We start from the raw sequence: 10,317 nt of genomic DNA, 5'->3' as shown, positions 1-10,317 counted from the left end.
TCCCTTACCAGTTAAAGCCCAACTGGGGACCAGGAGGGAGCAGAAAGCCCACTGACTTGCAAGCGAGGCCAAGCGAGCTGGGGATGTGGCCAGCACCCGCAGGCACAAACTGCAGCAGCCAAATCTGCTGAACTTGCCCCACCCCCCCCAGCCAGAACGTGGGGACACCACCATGCTGGGATCACCCAGGCTTTTATGAAGTTGTCCAGAAATAGGACTTTGCATTTTTCACACATACAAAGTCTTTAGAGCCAGGCAGGCCAGAGGAGACAGGATCTTAAAACACAAGAGCCTAAAGCCAGGTGTGATCTTAAGGCAAAGCTCCCCAACCCCACAGGACAGCCAAACTCCCACCTTCTTCTCAAGCAGCCTGACAGAGCGGGGGTGAGCAAAAGGCCAAGAGCCCCTGCAAGATGCATGGGAAAGTGCTCCAAGGACAGGGCTGGGTGAGAGCAGGGGCTCTTCTGTGCCTCCTGGGCTGCTCTGTGCCCCCAGGCTGTGCTACACCCCAGTGCAGTAGATCCCCCCCAACATGCAAGCCATGAGCAGGTCCAGCAGGCACTGGTATTTCCAATGAGCTTTAATGGTGACAGAGCACAGGGGAGGCAGTGCCACAGTAGGGCCCATGCCAGGCACCGAGCTCCCTCTGCCGCTGTCCCGGCGCCCTTCCGCACAAAGCTCTACAAGCAGAGGCTGCCCGCTGCTGGGATGCAGAGTTGTGTCAAGAAACACCCGATGGTGCTCGGGGACCGCTGCTCTCCTCCACAGGGTTTATGGGTGGGAGTGTAGAGGGACAGGAGGTGCAGCCTGTGGCCACCTCCACAGCAGCCCTGCGACTGCAGTTACTGACCTGCGCAACACTTGGGCATCAAATGTTGTTCTTCAAGGGGTGCCAGGCACCTCTGGGAATGCAGTGCAGCACCCACAGCCCATGGCACAGAGAAGGGAGGGCAGACAGGAGCTGGGAAGAGACTCATCTGCCTCCTCCCTCCCAAAACCAAAACAGCCCCTCCAACACCCACCAGGTCCATGTGTGCAAGATCAGCCTCTAGCATGGCCCCAGGCAGCCCGCTAGCAGCATAGCAGTGAAAGACCAGGAGCCAGACTGGTGTCCCCAAAGTGCCCTCCTCCTCCCCATCCCTCACAGGGCCAGGTGGCAGAGGCGCATGGGCTCCATGTTGTCCCTCCCATCACTAAAGCAGGTGCTGAAGAAGGGGCAGTATCTCTCTGCAGAGACCTGGTGGAAGGTGAAGAGGTGGGACATGTCCCTAGCATCAAAAAAGGCGACGGTGCCCTCCTGGCAGTCCAGGAAGACCCCCACTTTCCGGGGGGGGCGGCGGGGAGTCAGGCGTGCCCAGGGGGTGGTGGTGGCCCAGTACTCCGTCCTGTTCCGCAGGCGAAGTGTCCAGTAGCCATTCTCCGGGCACAGCTTGACCTTCGCTGCCCGGTCCACAGCCTCAGCAGCCACCCCAAGGTCCCATTTGGTTTTGCTGCCCACCCAGACCTCCCAGTAGTGCCGGCCGCTGTCAAAGGTCTGCGAGCCCAGGACGTTGACACACTGACAGAAACGCCGGGGGCTGCTGGGGACAGGCTGGGCTCGATCTCTCTCTGTCACTGCTGTCAGGTCTCTGGAGAAGACCAGGTTGGGGTGGGCTGACTCAGGGTCAAAGGTGAGTGGGGCAGGAGCTGTGGAGACATTGAGTATGGCATTTTACCAGTTGCATATTCCCTCTGCAGAGAGTCTCCAGCCCTGCCACCATCCAAAACACTCCACCCCTCACACCAATCCACTCACCGGGGCAGATGGACCGCAGCATCCGTCTCCAGAAGATGTACTGCAAGGGACCGCTGCAGCTGTCCCTGTAGTGCTCCAGGTCAAAGGCAGGCTGGGTCTCAACACGCAGCGAGGGTCTGGGGCAGAGAGAGTAGCAGTCGGCTCCTCTGCTGTGCCGCTAGCGAGGCACGCGGGAAGAGCACAGCCAGGACTGCAGCACGTCACCACATGCGATGGATTCGGTAAAGATGGGACGCAAACCTGTCTGGTGGCTGCTTGCTCCCCCCAGAGTGGCACTACCCTCAGCACAGCAAGTGGCTCAGGACAGCGGTGTTGCAGACCAAGACACATTCAGCAGCACCGCTCGCAGAGCACTGACTCTTGGCTGACCAGCACCCAGCGCACCCAAGCGGGACTCCCGCACCAGTGAACAGGCCAGGCCTGCGGCGCAGGGCTGCACCCCACTCCAGCGCCTGGGCAGGGAGGGGACAGGGACACACTCTCCTCTGGCAGTTCTGTCCCTCAGCTACTCGCAGCCTCAAACATGCACCTTGGGGTCATTTTTTGCAGCCCTGTGAGCCATGGGAAGCTGAGGGCAGGGAGAAGCCAAAGCACCCAAACAAAGGCTGCGGCATCAGCCTTGCTCCTGCCTGCAGCGTGCAGGGCTCCTCCACCTGCTATTCCAGCCCAGCTGTCTCAACATGCACGCTCCCTGAGGAGAGCATCCTGCGTATGCCAGGGCCAACCCCCACGTGGCACAGCACCAGCAGCTTACTGAGCAATTTGTGATGCTTTTAAAACTTAAGATAAGATCCCTCCCCCATGTGGTCCCAGCCAGGGACAGAGATAAGCTCCTGAAAAGGGAATCAGCTTCTTTCATGCCAGACACATACCTGATATCCAGGCTCTCCACCTGCAGTGAGGAGCAGAGAGAATTAGCAGTCACTGTCTGTAATTCATGCAGCTGTACAAATAAGCTCCCTGTCCTGCCTCCTGCTGTCACACAGCACAGAGATAGGAAACCAACCTGCCAGGACCCCCACTCTGGGGGAAACTGCCTGGGCACTGCGTCCAAGGCAATTTCACAGGTGTGACAGAGAAGGAAGAAGGTTCCCGAGAGCCACCACATCTGAGAGATCACCATATCCTTTGTGGCTAAAGCCTCCAGGCTCCAAGGGATTGGGTAGATCATCAGGAGGGATGGCAGCAAGAATGACTTTGAGGTACAGCCTAGTGTTGTCATTTAGGACTCTCCCCATCCCAAATTCAGATCCTGAAACACCCCTCAGCCTCCTGCCAGGGTCAGCCAAACACTCTCACCTCCAGCAACGACACCTCGTCCATCTTGCTCAGGGTCTGCTCAATGCGTTCTATGTCCCTCTGCAGCACTGACATCCCCTCCTCCAGCCGGTGGACGTCCCCGTGCAGCCGTGCCAGCGACTGCTCTTCCTTTTCACCCAGCTCTGCCAGCACAGCTCTTTCCTCTTCCTCCAAGATCTGATGAAGGCGGGCAAACTCTGCCCGGATCTTGAAGTTCAGCTCCCCAGACACCTTCTGAGCAAAGGGAAAAGGCAGATGATGAGTCAGGCATCTAAACAAACAAGTAGGTGCACAGGATGGCTGGGCCCATTACTCTGCTTACAAAGTCCTGGAAATTAGAGAGTCTTAGACATACCCATGCCTTTTTTTAATGGAGAACAGGACACAAGGACAACTTTTAAGGCTGCAGAGGCAAGCAAGCCAAGAACAAACTCCACCAATGGCTCAGTCACCTTGCCTAGAAATCCTTGCACACAGCCACAGTGGGAGCCTGCAGCCCTCTCCCACACCACCAGCAATTTGCTTGTGTGCAAAACTGGAGCTCTTGTGCTTTCCTGGAGCCGCAGACTCAGCTGTTTAGGTTAGTTAGGATTTATTTCCCATTGTGCCAGACCCTGGGTAGAGCTGCCTGACACTGATAACTTGCTCTTTTTCTGCCTGTGTCTCTCAGGGCCCCTATTTGTATGGGAGAGACAGAGGAGCTGCACAAACTAAACTCTGTAGTTAAAGCTGATAAAGTCCCATTCAGCTCTCTTCAGAGGTCATTTTTTCCAGCTGTTAAGTTGGCCAGCCAACCTTGTGCTCGCACTGCCTTCCTGCCTGTTTACAAGAGACAACCAATGACTTCTTATTCTTCCAGTCTTTAAGTTTTTAATCTCCGAGTGCAACCTTAGCCCCCATCATTTTCTTGAGGAGCACTTCCCAAACGCACATCCCTTTCCACCAGCAGAAAACCCATCTCCCCTAGAGTACACCTGAAGCTTCACCAGCTCGCACGGCACCCCGGCCTCCCTTTGCTCTAGCAAGTGCTTGTGCTGACACACCAGAACTGCAAAGGACACACAGAGCCTCCCTCCTGTTAAGACCAGCAATTTGCTCCTTTGCTCTTGAAGCACCTCTTAGTCAGCTCTTTCACTCCAATGGGATGTCAGCCGCAGGCATGTATTTGCTAACACTTTTTCAGTAACCTCAAAGGTCTAGTCCAAATCTGGCAGTGGGATAGAGGTATGAAACACAGCACAGGCAGGGGGGATCAGAGGCTCTGGTCAGAAGACAGACTCCCATCAATTTTAACTCACCTCTGAACTACTTGTGTTTTCCTTAAACCCTCCTTCCTTGGCTTTTAATACTTTTATATCACCCAAGAAGAAAGCGCAGTCAGCCTGTGGCTGTTCTTGCTCCATTGATCAGTGATGCGGAGGCAGCCTCATGCCACTCAAACATAGAGAGAGCACTCAGGCTCCTCACATCATCTCAGAGCTTCGCAGTGAATCTAAACAAGGTCCTTGCGACAAGGCCACTGCTCTATGCAGCATCAACACTGCTGCAGACCCAGCTCCTTCAGCTTTGCTGCCATCCCTTCAGACACACAAGAGGATTTTAGAGCTTCCAAGAATTAACCCTCTCCCAAAGTGGCAGCACTGCAGGGCCAGAACAGGTTACTCGGCCGACAGCTCTCACCACTCACCCTTGTTTCAGCTCTACTGTGCCAACACACCTTGTAAATGCTGCATTAATGAGTGCTTAATGCCTCTTCCCAAAGCCTCCACTGAATATTGCATAGTGATGGGCTTTGGCCTACGTGCAGGGGAGGTTGTTCAGATCCCATAGTTATTCATCTAGATTTTTACTGGAAGCTGAGCTAAATCTCAGCTGAAGTAATATACAGATCCTCCATGAACATTAACGCAGAGGCTGTACAAAAAGCAGCTATCACAGGGCATTACCGTCAGTCCACAGATATCTTCCTGCATCACACGCTTCCTCTGCAAGAAGTTCTCCATCTCCTTCTGACGAGCTTGCAAAGCATCTTCCAGGTGCTTCTGCAGGAATGAGGAAAAGAAGGTGAGGAGACTGTTTCACTACTCTGCTGTGACTCAGGAGCAATCCCAATTCCTGAGGCCAGCATTAGAGGGAAGCTGCAACAGGATTTCTTATAAAGGCAGTAAGGAGAAGAAAGTACCTGGTGTACAGGCTTGAAAACTACCTATGTGTGCACATACTGAAGCAAATTTATTTTTAAGACTCAGAGCTCCAGCCTGGGCTATTTGCTTGCAGAAAGTTTAAAATCTGTGTGCTGTGAACAGACTTGTGCAGGGGCTGGCCCCTCAAGCGGCACACCCGGCACAGGCGGCACGTCCGGCACAGGCGGCCCTCACCCCTGGCTGTGTGGTCCCTACGAGAGAAACAACCGGGCTGCGATGGAAGTTGGGCACAGCAGCGAGGGAAACAAATGCAAGAAAAGAAAGTGTCCAAAAGATAGACAGCTGGAAGGAAATAGGAAAAGGGAATGAATCAGGAAGCGAAACAGCTGCCGCTGCGCTCAGGCCAGGTGAAGCACACACAGGGCAGGGGAACCGACTGTGGGAGGAGGGGGTGGTGGGCTCTGGCTGCCCACACAGGGCTCACGCAGTGCCCGTCCCCTTCTCCCTGAGCCAGGCAGAAGCCACTCACCCTCATCTTGTGCCGGTGCTCTGCAGAGCCGCAGCGCCGCACCTTCTCCACCAGTCCCGACAGCAGGTAGTGAGTGCGGAAAGCCCGGCTGGGGAACTCGCGGCGGCACTGGGGGCAGGAGGGGACGTGGGTGCAGCTCTCCCAGTAGCCCTGGATGCAGGCCTTGCAGAAGTGGTGCATGCAGTCCAGCATGACGGGCTCGCTGAAGAGCTCGCAGCAGATGGCACATGTCAGCTCCTCCCGCAGGCTCTGGTCCTGGCTCCTGCCAGCCATCCCTGCTGGCATACGGGTCCCACCCTGAGTTTCCTGCCACCACCATCACAAAACCCCCTTCCTCCTCCCCTCTGGACTACAGCGGACTTAGTCTCTACAGCCTCTCCTGACGCTGGGCTCTGTGGTTGCCCTGGGGCAGGGTTTGGTTACCAGACCTCGGGCAGGAGGCACAGGACCTGCCCAGGAGCCGCAGTGGCATACCCCGCCCCGGAAGGACGCGAACGGTGGGAATTAGAGAGGAGCCCTGGCACAGGCTCCCTCCTTTTGCGCGGTATCAACCCGCTGCTCCCCGGCAGAACTGCTCGCAGGCTCTGGCGGGAACTGGCCGCGGGCAGGACCCCAGGGAAGGGGTGGCCCGGCGCAGGGACAGCCAGCGGCCGCCCCACAGCCCGGGGGGCCTTGGGGTAAACCCCAGCGCCCGGCAGTGCCGCCTGCTGCAGCCCCCCGGCTGCAAGGGGGGCCCAACCCCGGGCTGGGGAGAGCCCGCGGCACCGCCCCGGGCCCAAGCCTTGGGGTGCGCACCCCACCGGCCTGGGTACAGTCCCAGCCGCCCCCGAGCCCCTCCAGCCCGCACCGCACCGCACCGCACCGCACCGCACCGCACCGCACCGCACCGCACCGCACCGCACCGCACCGCACCGCACCGCACCGCACCGCACCGCACCGCACCGCACCGCACCGCACCGCACCGTCACTGCTCGGTAGCCCCACCCGGACTTTGAGCGGCCGCCGCTCCCCGCCCGCGGACTGACGCCCGCCTCGACCAATCGCCGTGCGGATGCACCGCCCACCCGTCTGTTCATTGGACGGGAGCTGTGGCCGGGGTCTGGGCGGGGCTTCGGCATGTGACGTAGTCACGTGTGCGCGGGCCGGGACAGTTGCTGGGGCCTCGCGCGCCGCCCCTGGGAGTGCGTGTGCTCTGCACCGGGTGTTGCACCGCCCCGCCCCGCCCCGCCCCGCCCCGCCCCGCCCCGCCCCGCCCCGCTCCTGCACTGCTCCTGCACTGCACTGCACTGCACTGCACTGCTCCTGCACTGCCCCTGCACTGCCCCTGCACTGCCCCTGCACTGCCCCGCCCCTCCCCGTTCCGTTGCTGCACTCAGCAATGACAGCGTGGAAATAAGCCCCGGAGAAATGCCTTCCCCTCTCTTTCCCGGTTTCTCTTTGGGCTCTGCAGCTCGTGGGAACTGAGACAGCTCTCCAAGTCCCAAGACCTTCAGAGAGCGACTCAGTCCGATGCTTTGGGATCACAGCTTCAGGTTTCTCTCAGTGATCACAAGGGCTGCAGGCTGGTTAGCAAAGTAATGAAGGGAGGGGTTTCATCCTTGTGTGGTCCTGATGCTGGGCCCTGGGATGTTGTGGGAAGCACCAAACACTGGTGGACACGTGAGAAAAATCACAAGAGCCATCGATACTGGAAGTAAGAGCAAAGAAAACCAAAAGGAGGGAATGCACAGGAACAAGCAGCTGTTGCAGAGGCCGTCTCTCTCCTAATCACTGTTAGAATCAGAGCATCCCCCAAAACGGCAGTGTCCATCTACTGCCCTCCTCCTGCTGCCCTATGTTTTCTCACTATTAGAGCAGTGCAATTAGAAAGAAAATGTTTCCACCCATCTTCATTTGTTTGTCTGAGGGATTTTCCCAGGCTTTCGCTTGCCCTGTGTGTGCTTGCTCACTGGCATGTGGCCACAGCAGCCTTGCTTGCAGGCATTGGCCCCCCCCTTGTCTCCGCCAGCCCGTTGGCGTCATACGCTGAGCCACAGCCCCGTGTCGATGTTTGGACTTTAAGCATCACCACCTGCACAAGAAGCAATCGGTCCCGGGGGACGCTGGCCATGGGCAGATGAGATGCACCCTGGGCAGCCTCCTGCAACCACCTGGGTACAAAGCAGCGGCGAGCTGAAGCTCCACATCGCTCAGCATTGCCCCGCAGAGCCCTGGCACAGGCAGCGCGAACGCTGGAGTGTGTGGGGTGGGGGACCCCCAGGGAAAGTGCTGAGCTCCAGGAGGTGCTGTGGACAAGGTGGGAGGATGTGGGCTGCTGTGAAAGTGCTCTGAGGCCTTGCAAACAAGTGGCATCCATGGACACCAACAAGGTCAGGCCATGCCCAGATACGCTGCCAGCCCCAGCACAGTTATTCTGGGGGCTCAGGACCTGCTCCAGCTGGTTAAGCAAGGCAGGGGATGGCTGCACCCTCCTGCTCCAGTCCCCATGGTGGCCACAGGACAGGGATGCTCAGTCCCTGCTGCTTGCCAGTCGCTGGAGGACGGAAGCACTCGCCGGGCAGGAATTGTTTCCAACAGGCTGAACCTGCTCCCATTGCTGTCTTTCTCCTTCCTCCACCGCACAGCTCAGCCAGGTCCCCATGGGAATGTCACTGGGACAGTGACACTGGGATCCAGGGATGACCCAGGGATCCAGGGATGACCAAACAATCTCCGCTCAGCTGTGACTTAATGCAGCAAAATCTCACTGCCCACATTTACGGAGTTTTGTGCTTCCAGTAGGCTGGATCTCACCAAGCGAACGGGCTGGGGCTTGCCGGGAGCAGTGACCACTGCCAGCCCAGCGTGCTGCAGCCGCCGTGCGAGTGGGTAGCGCCTGCGCAGCGGCAGAGCGGCTGCCGTTCCGTGTCATCCTCCTGCCACGCGCCAGCAATCCCCGAGAAATAACTGCCTTTGAACTGGTGGGTTTCGGATGGGAGCTGAATCATCTGCTTAGATGCACCCTTTTGAGAGGGAAATGGCTTCATCAGCCGTGTCCAGGCTCTGATCTCCTGGCTTTGCCGTCTCTCCAGGAGGCATTACAGCCTATGCATAGATACACACACACAAACCAGCAGACAAGACGCCCAGCCCAGGACGCGCAGCCTGGGGTGAGCCAGGCTGCTGCTCCCTGACCTGTTGTAACTTGCAGCACCGTGGTCCATTATTTGCACAGCTCTGCACAGAGGTAAAAGCAACAATAATTGCTTTTCAGCAGAGATCTGGAATGTGCTGTGAAAGGAAATGTTCCCGCAGCAGCCCAAGCCATCAGTGCCGGGAGATGTCCCCATGAATCAGTGTCCGTGCTGTGTTGGGAGGGCTCGTCCCTCCCCGTGGGGCTGGTTACAGAGCCCAGGCGGGTGACAGCCCCCAGCTGCACCTCCACCCACCCGGGGCAGCTGCAGGCCTGCTGTTCGGAGAAGGTGAGTCCCTCTGTAGCCAGATAACTGAAACTTCACCATTAACAGCAGAATTTGGGATAGCTCAGCTGATGAGCTCCCCATCAGCCCCAGCTCCCCTCTTAGCCCCAGCTGGAGCCTGGTCCTGGACAGTCTGTGCAGTGTGAGCAGCAGGAGCATCCCCCCGCTGTGGCATGGGGCTGGGGCCGTGCCAGCGGATACCCTGCCTCCAGGGCTGGCACAGGACTGCTGGGTGCTGCTCGCATGGGAGCGATGCTCTGCACCAGGGCATGGTGCTGGACACCCTGCAGCACCCAAGGGAGTCCTGGACCCCCTGATGTCTTGACTCGATTTTCCCAAATAACTCCCCTTGCTGCTGACAGGACTGATGACCCATGTAAAATTGCTCATCTCTATCCTTGAAGGTTCGAGCTGCAAATGCAGGTTTCGGAGCCAAAGGAGGAGCAGCACCATTTTGCCATGCACTGCGCTAATCCGTCAATCCCAGAAGAAAGTTCTAATACAGGCAGGGATGTCCTCGTCATGGCCATTTCACTTTCTGGGACATCAACTATGAGGTCTAAAGCTAACAGTGAGTGGCAGTCATTTCCCAATGAACACATCTCCCATCTGTGGATTGAAAACACGCACCCGAGCATCCCCCGGTCTCCAATTCTTGTTTAAGTGCTCCTGGCATCTCCTTCCTTTCAGCACTCGCTTCAGTTGGCAGTGTAATGTTTTTCTTTCTTTTTTTAGCATATTCGTCTCAGGAGGCTCCAAGCTCTGGGCTGGGACCTGAGAACGCTGTGTTTGGAGAGCCTGATTATGCACTGGGGAGATGAAGGATAATGTGGATTGGGGAGGGTCTGGCTGAAAGCTCATGGATTGGGTCCAAAACCCTTCGCGGTTCTCCGTTCTGCACAGTAAACACGCATTCGTGGAGACGGGTGTCAGAGGCACTGTTTGGCCTTACGGAAAGAGGGGGATCAAGCGGGAAGTGTGGTGGGTCTGGCTGTCGGAGGGCTTCCCCGGGTGCCCAGCGATACACGAATGGAAGGAGAAGAAACTGCTGATGCGCAGTATCGGTTCCTTGTGCCGGCTCGCCAAACGCAG

At 57.7% G+C, this 10,317-nt stretch overlaps 1 protein-coding gene across 1 annotated transcript; it reads right to left on the bottom strand.

Annotated features, from left to right (window-relative positions):
- Window positions 1-1,141: 1,141 nt before the first annotated feature.
- LOC309409848 (zinc-binding protein A33-like) lies at window positions 1,142-6,154 on the bottom strand (the record flags this gene model as incomplete). The annotated part of the gene is made up of 6 exons (XM_082006085.1): window positions 5,768-6,154; window positions 5,041-5,136; window positions 3,095-3,328; window positions 2,668-2,687; window positions 1,796-1,911; window positions 1,142-1,686 (listed from the first exon to the last, which is right to left on the bottom strand). Exons 1-6 carry the CDS (start codon window positions 6,050-6,052, stop codon window positions 1,142-1,144), a joined length of 1,296 nt encoding a protein of 431 aa, XP_081862211.1. The 5' UTR covers window positions 6,053-6,154.
- Window positions 6,155-10,317: the final 4,163 nt, after the last annotated feature.

The sequence above is a fragment of the Phaethon aethereus genome, assembly GCF_964289735.1.
Source record: "Phaethon aethereus genome assembly, chromosome: 14".
Lineage (NCBI taxonomy): Eukaryota > Metazoa > Chordata > Aves > Phaethontiformes > Phaethontidae > Phaethon > Phaethon aethereus.
Note: the sequence above shows the minus strand (reverse complement) of the source record. Positions and strands in the feature narration are given on the sequence as shown.